Raw genomic sequence first — 18,751 nt, 5'->3', positions numbered from 1 at the left:
AATGGCTCCATCTGTAAAGTTCCTCGAGCCTGATCCCCAATACTCATGTAAAAAACTGGGTTCATCATTTGAAATGTAAATGAAGAAAATATCTAATAAAAAAAAACCTGGGTGCAGAAGTGGGTACTTATAATCCCAGAGCTGAGGAGATAGAGGCAGGAGGACACCTGAAGCCTGCTCACCAACCACCCTTTCTGATTCAGTGAGTGAGTTCCAGGTTCAATGAGACCACCCTTGTCTCAAAAAGTGAGGTAGAAAGATTTAAGATGGTAACATCAACCTCTGGCCTCTACTCACATGTGCAGGAGCACGCACGCACACGCACACACACACACATACAGAGCAATCTGTATGAGTGTGTAGGAAGGCACAATCCTGCCAGTTTATGTGGAAGGGAGAAGTAGGGGTGGGCAATCCTGCAGCCTATGTGAGAAGGCAGGACAGACCTGCAGTCTATTTGGGAGGCACAGAGACAATCCTGTCAGCAGGCCAACCTTGCTTCCATCAGAGCTGCTGGTCAAGCTTGCTCCAAAAGCTGTCCCCAGTGCTGGGGGTGGAGACAACTCTATGGTGGTCATTCTCTTCTGTGTCTGTTTCTCGTGCCTCATGCCCCTTCAGAAATTTATCTGTGCACCATCTGCTCCCATTTCTGTTTATTGTGGAGTGGTGGGCATGGTGAATGACAAAGTAAATCTTTAAGACCTCAGGGCCCCAGACGATCATGTGGAACAAAGTGAACTTCTTCACTTAGGACCAACTTCATCCTCTTCTCTGGGGTAAAAAATGAGCCTGTACTGGGCTTGTGCTGTTGAATATTTTGAGATGTGTCATAGCAAATATCTTAAACTCACTGGAACCAAAAGAGCATCATCTGAAGGATCTAAAATCCCAGGTTAATTTTTTTTTTAACTTTAAAGGGTATCTAAAAATCAGAGTGATTTAGAACTTTAGTAACACAGAGAAGTAATTGCTACATCTAGAATTTTAAATTGTTCTTACGTCCTGTCCTTTTCCGTCTTCTAATGATGATAGAGCTCTCAGTGTCAGAAGTATCTGGGACGAAAAGGGAAAATAAAACCAGTAATCTAGAACTAAAACGGTCATAGGAATTCTCTGACTACCTAAATAGTAGAGAGTATATGGACTATAAAGATGCTTTCATGATCTTTTCTGTCAGGATGGAGATCCTGAGTCCTTTAGTCCTCACTGCAAATCATCCCACAAATTCAATATGTAGGGACTGATGGGTCTGGCATAGATGTAATAATACAAATGTAAAATGTAACAAATATAATAAAAGGAACACTGCCGTTCAACTACAATTATTCCACCAAGCCCCAATTCATAATAATTTTGAATGGAAAAAAAAATGAGGACATGGCTGCTTCTCGGTGTGGTTAAGCGGGATCCTTGCAGACCACGTAGGGAGAGCACTGTCAGGGCCATTTGGAAGACTGTAGATGGAACATGGCCAGCAGGCTGAAAGGGGTCCTGAGAGGAGGTGGGAGCAGGAGCCAGAGAACAGAGAGGTGGGGCAAGTGCACCAAGAAATATCCAGGAGCTGAGCTGCCAGGAACGGCAAGGCCAAGAGGGCAAGAGAGCTTTTGTTCAAAATGGTTGAGGTTAAATGGGATCAGAAGCAGGAAACGGGGGATGTAGGAGTAGAGGGTGGGTTGCAGGTGAGGGATGGGGGGAGGGGTGTTAGAGTAGGGGCGAGGTGAGAAGTGCTGGGCGGAGCCATAGGACTCATAGCCAAGTGAGACTTGTTCCAGGTTTCTTCAAGACCTGATAGATTTTTTTTTTTGGTTTTTCAAAACCTCCAGATGGCCTCCCAGGTGGCGTATGGTATGCTGTGCCGTGTGGTCACAATAAAGCACGTCAGGGAGCAGAAGTTCTGAGATTAGATACTGAACTGGAGTGAAGACAAGTCGGCCTTTGCTTTTCACCCCAGTTCCGCAGCTCAGTACTGAGCTCCAGGCTTCTGAAAGCATTGTTTTATGGATTCGGACTCGGTGAAATATAGTGGTTGGCGAGCATGGGGACCTGAGTTTGATTCAGAACACATGGGTTTTTTTGGGTTTTTTGTTTTTTTGTTTTTTTGTTTAAAGCCGCGCATGATGCTCATAACCCCAGTACTAAAGACGTAGAGACACACAAGTCCTTGGGGCTCACTGGCCAACCAGCCCAGCATACTTGGTGGGCTCCAGGCCAGTGAACGTCTCTGTCTCATAGATAACCACTGAGGAATGGTGCCCAAAGAATGACATCCTCTTGTCTATACACATGTGTGCGTGCATATACACAGAGACAAAGAAACAGAGAGACAGAGACAGAGAAGGGGTGCTATGCTAGTACCCTCTCACTGCAGAAATGTCACCGAGAGTCTCAGTGTAAGATGTGGAACCAAGAAAAAAGAAAATCCTACAAGGAAGAAAGTAGGAAAAAAGTTGCAAGGCTCTGGAATGCCAGGGTAGGAAGGTCTCTGCCCTTGGAACCATGTTTGTCCTTTCAAGTCTGTGTGATCTCTAAGTTAAGATTTTTATCCTCACCACCTAAGCCTGAAGCTGAGAAACTTTCACCCCAGGGCCATCTCTGGTGGCACTGGCCCTCTGTTCCTTTTGGGGTCTTCTGTGGATTTTTAATCCTGGTCAATAGGTTTTGACAGCAATACTTTTCCCTCCGGGTTCTTATGGGAGGGAGTATGAGGCAAAGATGGAGACTCTTCTACCTGACTATTTCCCTGATGACCACTAGGAACAGGGACCAGGTGACTCTTCATCTAAAAATCTGTAGGATGTTTATTGAGGAAAAAAAATGGAACTCCAATGAAATATTAAAAGGCTTTTACTATATGAAATCATTAACATTTTGGACTCATCTGTTAAAGAACTTAGCCTACCTGATTGATATAAAAGTTAAGGTAGGAATTACCTAAAATTAAAGGCAAATTTATGTTGTACTTTGAAGACTAGAGCCTAGAATTAGAGTGAGTCTGTTGCTGAATACACAGTTCATTCACTCTCCTGCAGAGCCCTTATTTTCTCTTACCTCCTCTTCTGTCTGTTCTCAGTGTTGGAGGTGTTCTGGAATATGCAGGCGCTGTAAGAGAAAAGAGAGGAAAGCTATTATGTGTTCTCAGCATCAAACTCTGTGGCTTTAGATCAGATGAGCCTGCAGTCCTAGGCAGACTGAACGAATGTCCTCCTCACTGAATCTAGAGGCCCTTTGCCATAAAACTGGGACCCACACTAGACTGCTGTGTAATTCTTTTTGCTGTCGTTGTTGTTGTTTTATTTAGACAGGGTTTCTCTCGTCCCTGGCTGTCCTGGAACTCCCTCTGTAGACCAGGCTGGCTTTGAACTCACAGAGATCCACCTGCCTCTGCCTCCCGAGTCCTAAGTACTAGGATTAAAGACATGGGTCACCACCATCCATCTGCTCTTTGTTTCTGTGTGAGCGTCTGACATGACTCTTGAGCATGAGTAGCTCTAGCTTTCTCATCTATAAATGAGCAATAGCCTAGTTACCTCGCCTCCCTGTTAAGACTCTATGACGGCCAGGTGCTGCTTTGTTCATTTAAACCCAATTTAAAAAACGTAACATATGCCAACATCTTAACTATAATTTAGACAGGGATATCTGTCGTTGCTTTTAAAAATATTTTTTTTAATTTATAGGTATGAATGTTTGTCTGTGTGTTGCATGCTTGTTCCATGCCCTTGGAGATCAAAAGGAGGTCTCTGCCCTGGAGAGATGAACTGGTTGTGAGTCACGTGATATGGGTGCTAGTAACCAAACCTGGGTCCTCTGTAAGGGCAGCAAGAGGTTTTGATTGCTGAGGCATCTCTCCAGCCCTTAGGCCAATTTAAATCTGCTCACTATAGAAATAGCATAACTTGCCGGGCGTGGTGGCGCACGCCTTTGATCCCAGCACTCGGGAGGCAGAGGCAGGCAGATTTCTGAGTTCGAGGCCAGCCTGGTCTACAAAGTGAGTTCCAGGACAGCCAGGGCTACACAGAGAAACCCTGTCTCGAAAAACAAACAAACAAACAAAATAAATAAATAAATAAATAAATAGCATAACTTGTTTTTAAAGACCTTCTAAGCTACTGACTGATATCAGGATCACCAATGAACATAGGGATTCTATGCTTACTATGCCACAGCAGAAACTCAATGCACGATTTCACCTTATTAGTATCAGTAGACATGGTCTCGTGGAGTAAAGAGAGTGTCCTTTTACTAGCATTGTTTTGCTATATTTTATTTTATCTATCAGTTGGGCTTGTCCAGATAATAAACTATTCTGTGGTGGCTTTTGATTTCCCAGCCAGACCAAAGAAGAAACATGTAGAAGGTGGTACCCTGGGGTTGCTAAATCAAGGCTTGTAGAGAATGCTTGGATTATAATTCAAGACATTCAGTGCAATTTGGCCACCTCATAGTCTAGAAGCTGCATTCTGATCATCTTAACTGGTACAATCCTGTGCCATGAGCATGTGGTTTCTCAATAAGTCATTGATATCGGTCACTGTACAAAAAAGAATTCTTTGGAACCCTCTGGTTGTGAGCAAAAAACCAGTACAGTAGAAAACTCACTAATAAGAAAAATTGGAAGCACGCTGACATTCCCTTAGAAAGCCTGACCTCCATCCAGACTACATGGGTCTGCCTTCCTAAATCCCCAGCCCAGTAGGTTGGTGAGACTCCATTTTGATCCCCACAGCAGATGCAATTTGCTGGCAAGGGGCCATCTGACATCACCTAGCCCTTTTCTTCCTAAAACGTTGACTTCTTACCCCTCCTGCTCATCTTTCTGAATTCCCACCATCCCTGCCTCTGTGTCCTTTGTAGGGAAATCTTGAAAGTCTTATGTGGAAGAGCCTGAGTAGATAGTTCAGTTGATAAAGTTCTTGGCTCACAAGCATGAGGACCTGGCTTGGAACCCTACAACTCAAGTAAGGAGCTGAGCATGGTGGTTCATGATTGTCATACCAGAGCTAGAGAGAGATGGGGAGGGTGGCTCTCTGAGGCTCTGTGGTTAGCCAGAGAAGCCTAATAGGTGAGTTCTAGTCCCCAAGTGAGAGACTCTCTCTCCAAAAAAACAGGATGGTTGTCTATTTAGGAGCAATACCTGATGTTGACCTCTGACTTCTATATGCACACATGAACATGAATGTGCATACACATGCACAGAGACATGCACACATACACATGAATGTACACACACATATGTGCACACACAGAGAGGCCTTGAAAATCTTATGTTGAACATCCCCCATTGATCTGATACCTCCCACATGTCTATAAAAAATAATCTTTGCATTGAAACCATAAACACATTTGAGAGCTTAGTGGGTGGGGAGGTTTGCTCACACTAAAAGAGTATGTGAGTGGTCTAAAACCTGAAACATTTCTGCTTCCTTTAGAAGACACTCTGGCAGCTGGAATGAAGGCATCACTTAAGAGTTTGATCTTTTGTAACTGTAAACACCAAGAAGCATTTTCATTTGATCTCAGGTCTTTCCCTAGTGTATTTTCTCTGAGGAAGCACATTTCTAAAATCTTCTGGATCTAATCAGATTTAAATCAGAAAGGGAAAATGAATCACTGAGGGCACACTATAGAATCTTAAGTTTTCCAACAAAATAGATAGGGCTGAGATAATTCAACAATTTGATTCTCTCTCTCTCTCTCTCTCTCTCTCTCTCTCTCTCTCTCTCTCTCTCTCTCTCTCTCTCTCTCACACACACACACACACACACACACACACACATACACACACACATGTGCACAGTTGTGTGTTTCTCTTTGTTTTGAGAAAGAGTCAGGTGCAGTCAAGGATAACCTTGAGCTCCGCCCACCGAGTGCTGGGATTACAGGCCCATGATATCACACCTGAAAACCTTCCTATCTCACAGTTTATAAAAGGACTGACCTAGAATTCAGAATGCCAGTCTAGTTATCCATTTGACTTTGGAGAAGACGCAGGTACATGCCATCTGTGGTTGCTTTTTTCAAGCTAGGAAAAAGGATGTTGATGTCTGTTCTAGTTGTTCTTTAAGGATATTGTAAAGAAGCGCACATTAATTGTAAAGTATTTGGGGGAATTCCTCTGTAAGCCATGACCTGAAAAATTTTGTCAGAAATAATTCTTTGGGTCTTAGAATGTTTTATCTCAAGTTTCTATTTCTGCTTACACAATATAGCTTGATGAGTTTTCCTTGGACTGTAGTCTAAGTTTCTGAACAAATGGCTTTATGACTTTCTAATAAAGGAATGGTAAGCTTTCTGCTTTCTATAGAAATCCTGGATGAGTCTAACATTTAATAAACTCGATAATCATTTAAACAGACAAACTCATGAGGCTGGAGGGATGGCTCAGGAGGCAAAGTGCTTGTTCCACAAGCATGAGGACCTGGTTTTAGATACCCAGAAGCCATGAGGTGAAGTCAGACACTGTAGAATAGGTCTATGATCCTAAGGTTCAGGTAACAGGGCAGGAGGCAGAGACAGAATCCCTGGAAGCTTGGGGTCCAGCTAGCCTGGCATATGCAACAACAAACAGGAGGTTAGAAGTGGATGGAAAGGACAAACACCTGGGAATGTCTCATGACCTCCATGAATACATGCATGGGCACACACCCACACACAGACACACACACACACACACACACACAGACTGTTTGTATCATGTCATCAATGGATAACTATATCTGAATATAAGAAGATCCATTGATTGATAAGCCTAATCCCCCAAATAGTATGTAATGATTTCCCTGCATCTCCCAAAAGAATCAAATAAAAATCAATGCACAGAACAGGTCCTAGAGATCCAGCATACAGAACAGACTTGGGACAAACCCCATCATAACACAGTAGCTTGTGACTCAAATATCCACAGCTTGCCTTGTTACCTGGGTCTCCTTACCTGGCTGGGAGGGGATTGTGGTTGTAGCTTCTGAGAAGTTCTCTCCATCATCAGAATCCCCACTGCTGAGTTCTGTACAAAGGAAAGTCTCTTAAGCATCTTAGGGGTGATAGCAGACCCACACAGCAGGGGACACCTGAGTGTGAGAACTAGGAAGGCCCAAACAGTTAACTCAAGGCTGTGAGCCCACAACTGGCACAGAGATGTTCCATCCCAGACACTGGCATGCATCTCCTCTATACAGAGGTGCTCCCTCCCAGCCAAGACTAACTAAGCCTACAGTACTTGATAATCCCAGGCGGTCTCCCATCCAAGTACTAACCAGGCCCAACTCCGCTTAGCTTCCATGATCAGATGAGATCAGGCACATTCAGGGTGGTAAGGCACTTCCCAAGCATTAACGTGTGTTGGAGGTGGAGGATGGGATATTGAATGGGATAGGTGGGTGTACTGACTGGTTTTGTGTGTCAACTTGACACAGGCTGGAGTTATCACAGAGAAAGGAGTTTCAGTTGAGGAAGTGCCTCCATGAGATCCAGCTGTAAGGCATTTTCTCAAGGGGGCAAGGGCCCATTGTGGGTATTGCCATCCCTGGGCTGGTAGTCTTGGGTTCTATAAGAAAGCAAGCTGAGCAAGCCAGGGAAAGCAAGCCAGTAAGTATCATCCCTCCATGGCCTCTGCATCAGCTCCTGCTTTCTGACCTGCTTAGTTCCAGTCCTGACTTCCTTTGGTGATGACCAAAGTAGTGTGGAAGTATAAGCTGAATAAACCCTTTCCTCCCCAACTTGCTTCTTGATCATGATGTTTTGTACAGGGATAGAAACCCTGACTAAGACACTTCCCTGCATGCCTCTTTCTTTCATTCTCATTTTGCTCCTTAGTTTTCTTCATGGCCCTGTCCATCACTCCTGTTCTTCATCTGGATCCAGTGATGGACAGCTTCATGCCTGTCTTGGGTATGTTTCCCTGTCTACTTCTTCTCATATGTATTTTGATTCCCTGATATTTTCTCTCTCTTTTCCTTAAATTCTATTCCCCCTATACCAATCCCCATTTGCCGCTTCTTTCTATCTTTCTTTCTTTCTTTCTTTCTTTCTTTCTTTCTTTCTTTCTTTCTTTCCTTCTTCTTCTTCTTCTTCTTCTTCTTCTTCTTCTTCTTCTTCTTCTTCTTCTTCTTCTTCTTCTTCTTCTTCATCTCCTCCTCCTCTTCCTCATCTCTCTTCAGAAAAAAAAGTCCTCTGACCTCAACATTTATTAACCTCCATTTCTCATTTCTGCCTTTAATTTCCCCCCACTTTCTTCTGCTAGTCTGAAGGTTGGCTTGGTGGGCCTCTTTCCCTTCCTGCCTCCTCCTGACTATGTGGGCTACCCCAAGGTCCCTGATGACATATGTAATCCCCTTGCCTGGATACTGTTACAATTCTTTCCATTATCCTTACCTATTACCTCAGAGTCCTCATTTTGGTTGGTCCTTGCTCGGGTTTGTTGGTTACCAGCCAAGGAAAATGATGAATTTTCCTTCTTTACATCTATCAGTTGCACAAAACAGGGATTAATCTGGAATTCATTGTTGAGTTGCACAGCTCCTGGCCAAATTACAATTAATAAATTATTTTCAAGGACTGAGGAGACAACCCAGTTTGTAAAGGCTTGGTGTTTAAGCACAAGGACCCGAGTTTGAGACCCAGGATCCACATAAAAAGACACATGAGTGGCAGCAGCCTTTTGCATTCCCAGCACTCAGCAGATATAGACAGGTGGATGCTGTGACATCACTGGCCAGCCAACCACCAACCACCCTAGCCTAATTAGTAAACTCCAGGCCAATGAAAGACCTTGGTTCAAAAAAAAAGTGGACAATAGCTGCAAAGGACAACATAACCAGAGACTGACCTCCGGCCCCTGCATACACATGCACACATATACATGCAGACAAGTACACATATGTGCACGCACACAAACACATACAGATATACACAAAGTATTTTCATTTAACTCTCTAGAAGAGCATTTTGAATACCATGAATGATCCCTCTTCCTGAAATTTCCTGCCCTCTCTGCTCTTAATCTTCCTTTCTAGCCATTCCTAGAATCCTTGGATAGAGAATTGATTTTGATATTTTAAAGATAAAAATTAACCAGGCATGGTGAGACACACCTGCAATCCCAGTTGGGGAAGGCTAAGATGGCGGGACATAAGTTCACAGATAGCCTGGGCTACAAAGCAAGACCCTGTTTCAAAAAAATAAATGAAGATAAAACTAAAAATTCTAACTTCAGTATAACATTTATATATAAAAATGGGAGGTAGATGATTGTAAAGTGAAACTATCACCTGAATTAAAAAGCAGATGACCAGCGCTCCAGAGGCCTCCAGGTGACACATTCTACTGTCCCCATGGTCTTTCTCATAGCCAACCACTCTCTCCAATTTTAAGACCTAGATTAATCTTGCTACTTATGTGATCAATATAAATGAAATCATAACCATCTTTTTAGTTCTCTATCCTTAAAGAAACCAAACACACCCAGATCTACACATGTACATATAAGTACTATATATATATATGTAAATAAGTACTATATATATTAATATGTTTGTGAGAGTCTTCTGTATTATTGTTTTTGATGTTATAGAAATATGCTGACTTTCTTTGTTTCAATTATTTAGTTTTTAAGAATAATACTACTAGGAACGTTCTTTCATGTGTATGTGTGTGTGTGTTGAATCATTTGTTTTGAGACAAGGCTTTATGTAGCCCAGGCCAATGATAACCTAGATCAGGATAACCTAGAATTCCTGATCCCTCCTCTTCTATCCTCCTTTCTCTTTAGTGCTAGGGCTGAGGTGTGTATCTTACTCCCAGCCTTTCCCATGACTTCTTAGTGATTCGCACATATTTCTCCTCTTCTCTGCTGAGGAATGTAATCACTGAGCTCTGCGACATGTATGCTTTCAAACTTAAGAGATTACATCCAACTGCCTCCCAAAATCACATCTTGCCCAGAACCTGCAGAAGCTGAAGAGACAGGAACATAGCAAATGCAAGAATCTGAAGACAATAGGCATGTGGGGCGAGCTGTTAGGAGAAGAGGCAAGTGACAGGGGCATGAGCATGGCCACCAGTCCTCATTGTAACCCTCATTGTCTGGTAATGCAGAAAAATGATGAGAGCTACAGAAAGCATTGGCCTTTAAAAGCCACATGAACTGGTTTGCATTTATTTTATTTTATTTTTACTTTATGTAAGTGGGTGTTCCCCCAGCCCCCCCATGTTAGTTTATACATGCAGTGTTCCAGGAGGTCAGAAAAGGGTGTAGGATGCCCTAGAACTGGCCTTAGAGATGGTTGTGGAGCTGAACCTGGGTTCTCTGTAAGAGCTCCAGCCTTTTTAATCATTGAGCTGTCTCTTTAGCCCAGTTCATTTTTGGAAGATCCCTCTTTGGCAGAAGACAAGAGATCTGAAGGGAACAACATGGAAGAGTCAGAGCCAAAGGGAATCGTGTTCCTCTAGTTTAAGTGAGTTTGATGAGGGTCATATATGGGATGCTGGGGACGGGAATGCACACACAGCGGCAGACTGGAGATGCAGATGCCAAATAAGATGGAAGAAGCTTTAAGCCACTAAGTTGTGTGTGTGTGTGGGGGGGGGGCATTTGTTACATTATTGAGCAGAAGGCAACAAAACAGTCGCCACAGACAGACATCCTTCAGGTCTTTAGACACTTGCAAAAAGTAAGCCAAGAAAGAAGACAGGCCTGGGCTAGACCAGTGTGGGTTTAGGAATCAACAGATCATGTACAGTGGTTAAGCCCAAGAAAAGTGGGGTTTCCTGTAATCTGGGGGATCAGAGGCTCATGCTGCTAAGGGGGTGTATTACCCTTCTCAATGGAGATAACATGCTAATTTCTGTCATTTTTTTAAAGCCCATTCTGCCCACTTTCCCTCATTGTCTCTCTGTGGCTTCCCCCATCTAGCCCTATTCTTGATATCTGTTTATCTTTCTATCTTTCTCTCCTCATACTTTGCCCCCTCTATATGTTTTACATTTGTTTCTTTGTTTAGCACATGTGCACCACAGTGTGTGTGTGACAGTCAGAAGACATCTGTGGGAATAACTTCTCTCTTTTCTACCAAGTGTGGCCTGGAACTTGAACTCAGGTCACCAGAATTGAGAGCCACCTTACTGGCCCCCACTGTTTTAAATGTCAGTTTATTTCAGGTCCAGGACCAGTGCAAGACAGCAGTGGTACTTTGAGCGTAAGACTAAGGAGGCGAAGAGTCTGACATGAAGAAAAAACAGTATGAAATTTCCTAAAAAAAACAAAACAAAACAAAAACTGAAAATAGAACACCATGTGATTTGACAATCCTCTACTGTGAACATAGCCCAGAGAGTTAAAATCAGTCTGCTAAAGGGGTCAAGTCACAGCTTGACAAGCTCCACATCTGGAATCAGCCTAAACAGCTTCCAGCAGCTGGAGAAAAATGCAGTATCCACACAGGATCGACTTCCAGGTAGCCTTAAAACAAAGGAGACGCCATCAACTGAGACAACGCGGATGAACAAGACCGTTACACGGAGCAAGCCAGGCACAGAAAAGCTGCATGATTTCACTTAGGTGGCATGTGAAGGGTCTGACTCAGAGAGGGTAGAGTGGAGGTGAGGAGGGGAAATTCAGTCCAGAAGAATAACTTTAAAATGGTCCATTGTACAACATGATAAAAATATACTGTGTTCTCAAGAAATTTCTGAGGTAATGCATTTTAAGTATTCTTGTTACAAAAAAAAATGGGGTAATACTCATACCTTGATGTAGCCATTCCACAATGACTATTTAAAATATCACATGGCCTCTGAGATTGTGTGTGTGTGTGTGTGTGTGTGTATGAGAGAGAGAGAGAGAGAGAGAGAGAGAGAGAGAGAGAGAGATGCTGGGAATGAACCAGGGACCTCACCCATGCTAGACAAACATTCCACCACTGAGCTATACTGCCAACCCCAAATATACATAATACTTTTTCGATAGTCAAATTTGAAAACAATTAAGATTTTTTAAACAAACAAACAAATAAACAAAACAACATCTGACAAAACAAAGTCAGGAAGGTCAGCAATAATTACTTTCTTCATGCTGAGGCAATAGGCTGTAAGACTCCGGGGTAGCATCTCCGTTATTCAGTTGGACTTGGAGTTCACAGGAATCTGAAGATAAAAAGACCATTGGTGAGATCCCACAGAGCCTTGCTCTTTCCCAGCTTCCATCATTATCCCTCAGCCTGCTTTTCATCTCTTGATTCTACTTCTAGCCTAATCTGCACGCATGGCTCTCCCAGGCCTGGAAGGCATCTGTGCTTTGTGACTCCGTGGACAATTCCTCTGACTCTTGCTGTTAGCCTCTTTTCCCTAGCAAGGCTTTTCCAACTCTTTCCTGCCTTTTGAGTTTCTTTGCCAACCACCGGCTCCAGGTCTCAACAGTACAGCAAGTTCCATCCTTGCCTCTTCATGCCTAAATATTTTCTTCCTGCATCAGACATCAGCCTGTTCCTCTGCCTCCCTCTCAGAGCTTCTGAGCCCTTCACCTCGGGTCCATCTTACCCCCTGGCCCAGAACCTGGGCCTCTAGGCATGAGTACAGGTTTCCTTTCCAGTTCATTAGCATTGCTGTCGGTGTGGGTGGGGACATCTCTTCTCACTGCACTAATATGTACGGTTTCACACCAGTCTTCTAAGAGTTCACCTTCAGGCAAACTAAAAACTAGAAAGGATTTTGTTTTATAAACACTTATTTCTCCATTGCATCAGGATCCAATAGGAAATGAGAGAGTACTCTGAAGACAGAGAGAGTTGAAAACTCTGGGGGAGGGGCTAAAGGAGCCTAGAAGGTAATGACAGGGTGATTAGGTAGTCAGAATCTGGAGCAGGGTTAGCTTGAAGGAGGGACTTGGAGGAGGGAAGGGTTGGGTGGGGCAGGGTTTAAACTGAGGCCCAAAATAGGGATGGAGGAACCCTGGGGTTTGCTTTCTCAATTCTCTATAAACATCTGCAAATGTCACTCTTGTTAGGAACACTGTAGGAAGCTGTTTAGAAAGGAATCTTGTCAAAACAGGGGCCTGAGACCAGAGGTAAGGTCTGAGCCAAGCATGGGCTGAGTGGGGACCAGGTCCCAGAGCAAATTCAGGACTGACACCTTCTCTTTCCCTACAGGGAACCTCCCTGGCACATAGCAGATTCTGTCTTTCCAGCCTATTCTAGTCCCCTAAACTCAACAGTATGTAAATGAATAATATAGTATGCAGTACAGTTTCATGTTAAGTTCCAGAGAAAAATAATTGAAAAGTTAATAATAGAAGCCTTAACATGGGATGTGGCCCTGGCTGTGTACTTTATGTCCCAATCTACAGGTTAGAGCTGCCTTTCAGGGTCATGGGTTGATTACAGTCCTTACCCCATGAGTGTGCACCACAGTCCCTGTCTCTGTTGGCTCCGACTATTGGATTGATATACAGATCGATGGCTAATTGTTCACTCTTCAGCCCATCTGAGTGGATCGTTATTTATGCACACCCATTGAACCCTGCCATGGACATCATTAGGATGCCATTTCCAGATAGAGTTGTTCCAGACCATACACTCAGGAAGAATTCACTGGTTTTCCCTGCATTCCTCTTCCCCACTGCACTCCTCCTCCCCACTGCACTCCTCCTCCCCACTGCACCCCTCCTCCCCACTGCACTCCTCCTCCCCACTGCACTCCTCCTCCCCACTGCACCCCTCCTCCCCACTGCACTCCTCCTCCCCACTGCACCCCTCCTCCCCACTGCACTCCTCCTCCCCACTGCACTCCTCCTCCCCACTGCACTCCTCCTCCCCACTGCACCCCTCCTCCCCACTGCACTCCTCCTCCCCACTGCACCCCTCCTCTCCACTGCATCCCCCCTCCCCACTGCACTCCTCCTCCCCACTGCATCCCTTCTCCCCTCTGCATCCCTTCCCTTTGTTCATCACTGACCACAATCCCACCCACTCATTGCTTCTTATTCCCACCCTGTGCACCTGCAGAAAAACAGTCAAGAATTCAGGCTCTTAGATATTGCTATCTTTTCAAATGCTAAAAAAAAGTTCAAGTGGAAGATTTTGAAATGTATAACAATTATATCAAAAGCCACTCTGGAAAGCTGTTGTTTTGCTTGTTTCGGTTTATTTTTGTATGGAGGTGTGGTGGTGGATGGGAAGATGGCACAGTGGTTAAGAACACTTGCTGTAAAGCAGAGAGGACCTGGGTAAAGTTTCTAGCACCCACATGGTACCTCACAACTGTCCATGACTCCAATGTCAGGGTATCTGACACTGTCTTCCATCATCTTAGGGGGACAGGGAACACATGGTATATATACATAAACGCAGACAATACCACACACACACACACATAAAACAAAACAACCAATCTTTTAAAGCATTTTAGAGTTTGAAGTATTAATTTTAGAAAATTTCTTTTTAAGTGGCTTATTCCACCTGGAACCTCCACAGAAAGTCTTCCAAAGTGCTAGACATGTGTTTCCAGAGACGAGTCGTGGGAAAGGAATAAACACTAAAGCACACATACCAAGGTGGCCTGGTGATTCGGCAAGCTGATGATTCTCAGTTTGGTTTGCCTGCATGAGGTTGGAATTTCTTCTATCATTACTTCTCCAGCCTGAGGAATAATTGATAATTCATAGTCAGTATACACGTTAGATACACAGACAGAAGAAAATACCCATTTAATGCAGTGGTGAGAAGTCTGGATTCTGGAAGTAGGTACAAGTGACACTGACAGAGAATCAACAACAATAACAAGAAATGCCTGCAACAGCGATGAAAGAATAAACACATCTATGAATGCCCTTCACAGTGTCACTTAACGTCCCTCTGTAGCATGTACCATTGTCACATCCCTTTCACAGGAGATGACACCGGGGCCCAGACAGACCAGGTAACCTGTCTAGGCTCACAAAGGCAGAATTTCAGCTCAGACATTTCTACTTTGCCAGGATCTTAAGGCATAACTGAATCCCAATACTTAGTTGGGTGAAGGATGAGAACCCCTGAAATGAACTTTGCATCCTCTGAAAATGGAGTGACATATCATTATCTTTAAGTTATTGAGAAGATAAATGCAATACCTATATCAATATCCAATATATCAGAAAAGAAAACCATTATAATCAATGCCTTGAATTTAGAATATTCTGAATTAGTAATAGTTTAAATAGATATTCAATTAAGGAAGTAGACAGATTAATTAGAACATCAAAGGGAGCCAGGCAGTGGTGGTGCCTGTCTTTAATCCCAGCATTCTGGATGCAGAGGCAGGCTGATCTCTGTGAGTTCAAAAGCCAGCCTGGTGTACAACTCCAGAACAGCCAAGGCTATACTGGGAAAGCCTGTTCAAACAAACAAATAAACAAACAACAACAATAGAAAAAAAAAACCGAAGGATTTTTTTTTAGTGATCCATCTTGTCTAGAGTGGGATTCCCATCCCGTTAGCCCAGTGATAGCAAATGAAGCATCATATAGGGGGTCCAGATGTGTCATGATCTGATGAGGTAAACCCAAAGGGGACCATGTGTTGCCTCACAGAAGGAGCCTTCTCATCACACCCTTCTAACCACCACTGGACACAAGAGCAGAGCAGGTAAGCACTATCCAGTCATAGTCAAGCAAATCACAGGCAAACCACTGTGGATCTGCATATACAGGCAACACCTACAGAAGCCGGAACCCTTTCTACGCAACCCAGGAGCCCAAGGCCCCAACATTTAAACCCTAAACTTGGAGAAAGTATGGGTGTAGATAATGTGGACATCAGAAACACAAAGAAAGAGCATCCCCACACTCACAGTGTATGGGTGACTTTTCAGTTCCGTTGTATTTTGTTTGTCAACAAAACAAGATAAGATCATCTGGGAAGAGGGACTCCCAACTGAGAGAATTTCTCCTATCTGATTGGCCTGTAGGCAAATCACTGGGCAAATGACTGTAGGCAAATGACTGACATGAGAAGGCCCAGCCCACTGAGGGTGGTATCACTCTGTGTAGGTAGTCCTAAGATATGGAAAAAGGCAGGCTGAGCAAGCCAGTAATCAACATTCTGTAAGATGTACTAAACCCTTTCCTCCCCAGATTGCTTCTGGTCATGGTGTTTCATCACAGTAACAAAGGCAAACTGGGATCAATGGTAGGAGACAGCAATGCTTACAGAGTCAGCAAGAACTGACCTTCAGATGAGGAGAGATCTAAGGATGACCCATTCAGGCTTCCTTGAGAATAGCTGGCACTAGGTCCTAAGGAGAAAAAGAAAAACCAAGATGTTTATTTCAGAAGTTGGAGCAGAAGGGTTCCTTATCTTGATGAAAGGGCTAAATAGCCCATTGAGAAACCAATCCAGAGTTCATCTGGAGTTGTTAAGTTCCCCCTGATTCTTGAGGTCAGACTCAGGTCATGGAGTAGGATACAAGGATCACCCCTGGCTGAGTGGAGTCCTGCCTGGGCCACGCTAGCACCTAGAGGTGACTGGTCTTCATATCCCTGACTAGAGGATGCCCACATGGGTCCCCAGAGCTTCCCTGCCCTGTGGCCTTACATGAGTTCCCAGGAGTCCTTGGACCCTATCTCCTTTCACACAATAGCCTCTGAGTAAGTATATATCAGATGGCTCATCCCCGTTGGCCTTCTCCTCAGGATTCAGTGACAGCTTGTCTCCCTTCCCTTCCATTCTTGCTTCCTTCCTATGTTTTCTCTCCGTATTTCCCCTATGGCTGTTTCATGTTTTCATGATTAGCAGTACATGCTCAAGAACACAAACCCTGCCTCCAGAATGCCTGGATTCTTGCTTCGTTTGACCCCATGAACACTCCACACATGGTCTCTCCCAATTTTAGCTTTCTCCTCTATAAACTGGCCATCTGAATGATACCAATCCTTAATGGCAGCAGGGGTTAGACAGGAATCAAGAGTAGATGCTAAGCAAAGCAAAAAACTAAATGGATCTTTCTGTCATTGTCTTTCATTCTTTCTGTTTATTATAACACTGAGCCCCTTATCTGAATTTAAACCATAAGACACCCTGCTGGTGTCTGGAGATATGGTTGCTGTGGGTAAGTCCCACCTATCACACATCTGTGGTAAGAGATGTAAGGGTACACAAAATAACAGGAGCATCTCTCTAACAGAGTGTTTCCTCTTTGAGGCTACCATGGACCACAATGCTTCACCCTTCACAGTTTAAAATGGATCATCTCCTTCAGGGGCTTTTCTAAATTGCAGTGACTTCTGAGTACTCAGTCTCTTTCAGTCTGGATTCCTGACACTGGCCTCAGATTCCTTCATCGTGGGTATCAGGATGATCCTCTGATGTCATGGTTGCTCTGCCAGGATCCTACTTCCCATTAGAGGCTGGTCAAAGTTTTCATTCCAAGGCTCATATATTAGAGGTCTGCCCCTCAGAATGGAACTAATGGATTCTGGTGATATCATTAATCAGCAGAGCCCAGTAGAAGAAACTTGGATCACCAAGTGTGTACCTTTGAAGGGCCACAGGTACCTCCTCTCTTTCCTTGCTCCCAGGACCCCATAAAGTGAACAACTTTGCTTCACCCAATCCCTTACTTTGAAGTTCTGCCCCACCATAGACCTTAAGTGGTCAAACCATCTGGACTAAAGTCTCTAAATCCATGAATCCAAAGAAATTGACTGGCCGGGTTGTTTTGTTTTTGAGAGAGTTTTCCTATGTAAATTGGCTGGCCTCAAACTCACAATCCTCCTGCCTCAGGGTTTTGCATGTCCAGCTCCTCCTTGGTAATTTGTCCCAGTACAGGAAAGCTAACACCAGGCTCATACCCACTGCCCACCTTGCTGTCTCTAATTCTTCTCATTCACACTCTTTTCATGGTCACCTTTATTTCCTATTCTCAGAGGAGATAAGAAACTTTCTGCAGCTGTAATTACCTTGTTCAAGACTTAGCTGGGAGTTTGGGTTCCCTCTATCAATTCCTTGGAAACACAATTCATTGGGAAACACTGAAATGGGAGGAAAGGAAGAGAGAAGAAGAGGAGGAAACCATTAGCCATCTCTAGCAGGAACCAGGGGCAGTTTTTCAAAATTACACATTTAGGAATTTATAGCCCTCCAGTCACTCCAAGCTCAATGGGTTTCCTATGCCTAAATTCATCCATCATGCCCTGGGAGAGAGAAGACTCCCACAGTCAACTTTATTCTGCCCATATAGAAAAGAGACATTCAAGGTCAAGAACAAAAAAGGAAAACAAACTCTGTGAGCTGTGTTCCTCTTCCAGTGTTCAGAGGGCAGCGAAGATATATATCACAACAGGTAAAATAGAAGAAAAACATGACTTCCAGGGTATCACAATGGTAAGAAGAAGCAAAGGCTTTCATGGATCAAAGGTCTAGGATCTGGCACATACCAAAGGGAAGTCCCAGGCAGCTTTGAAGATGGGCAGGACGGGGTTGAAGAACTGACTCACACATTGTTGGTTTCTATGAGCATGAGGTGCTATGCTAAGATGGATTCTGCACCCACAGCTGAGTCGTCACTCAAAGTGGGCGGTAACCAATTTGATGGACTGCCATGTAAGAATGCCCACTGAGAGACACAACAGTGCTACCCTACTGACAATCAGCACTTCTAATCCTACCCTCTTCTACATAGCCTGATGATGGCATGCCTCCCATTGTCCTGAGAGCCTAAACGCCCAGCAGCAGAGATCTGGAGGGTGTCAGCCATTAGTCATAAGTTTTCATATGATTCATGACAC

General features: G+C 43.9%; 1 protein-coding gene across 8 annotated transcripts in view; it reads right to left on the bottom strand.

Moving 5' to 3' along the window:
* Positions 1-18,751, bottom strand: part of LOC110292222 (nuclear autoantigen Sp-100) — a 60,760-nt gene that overhangs the window by 28,972 nt on the left and 13,037 nt on the right. For 5 of the 8 annotated variants that reach the window (XM_029474812.1, XM_085839029.1, XM_029474823.1 and 2 more), the window contains exons 4-11: positions 17,924-17,995; positions 16,195-16,260; positions 14,539-14,628; positions 12,058-12,138; positions 8,371-8,517; positions 6,932-7,003; positions 3,049-3,099; positions 1,000-1,053 (exon numbers count right to left, since the gene is read on the bottom strand). In XM_029474812.1, coding sequence (XP_029330672.1) covers positions 1,000-1,053; positions 3,049-3,099; positions 6,932-7,003; positions 8,371-8,517; positions 12,058-12,138; positions 14,539-14,628; positions 16,195-16,260; positions 17,924-17,995 — 633 coding nt within the window. The remainder of the gene's footprint in view (positions 1-999; positions 1,054-3,048; positions 3,100-6,931; positions 7,004-8,370; positions 8,518-12,057; positions 12,139-14,538; positions 14,629-16,194; positions 16,261-17,923; positions 17,996-18,751) is intronic. The other 3 variants (XM_029474833.1, XM_021159609.3, XM_029474838.1) reach the window with 2 other exon arrangements.

This window comes from Mus caroli, unplaced genomic scaffold (genome assembly GCF_978045245.1).
Source record: "Mus caroli unplaced genomic scaffold, Mus_caroli_1 scaffold_1, whole genome shotgun sequence".
In the NCBI taxonomy this organism is placed as follows: Eukaryota; Metazoa; Chordata; class Mammalia; order Rodentia; family Muridae; genus Mus; species Mus caroli.
This window is presented reverse-complemented; position numbering and strand designations above follow the sequence as displayed.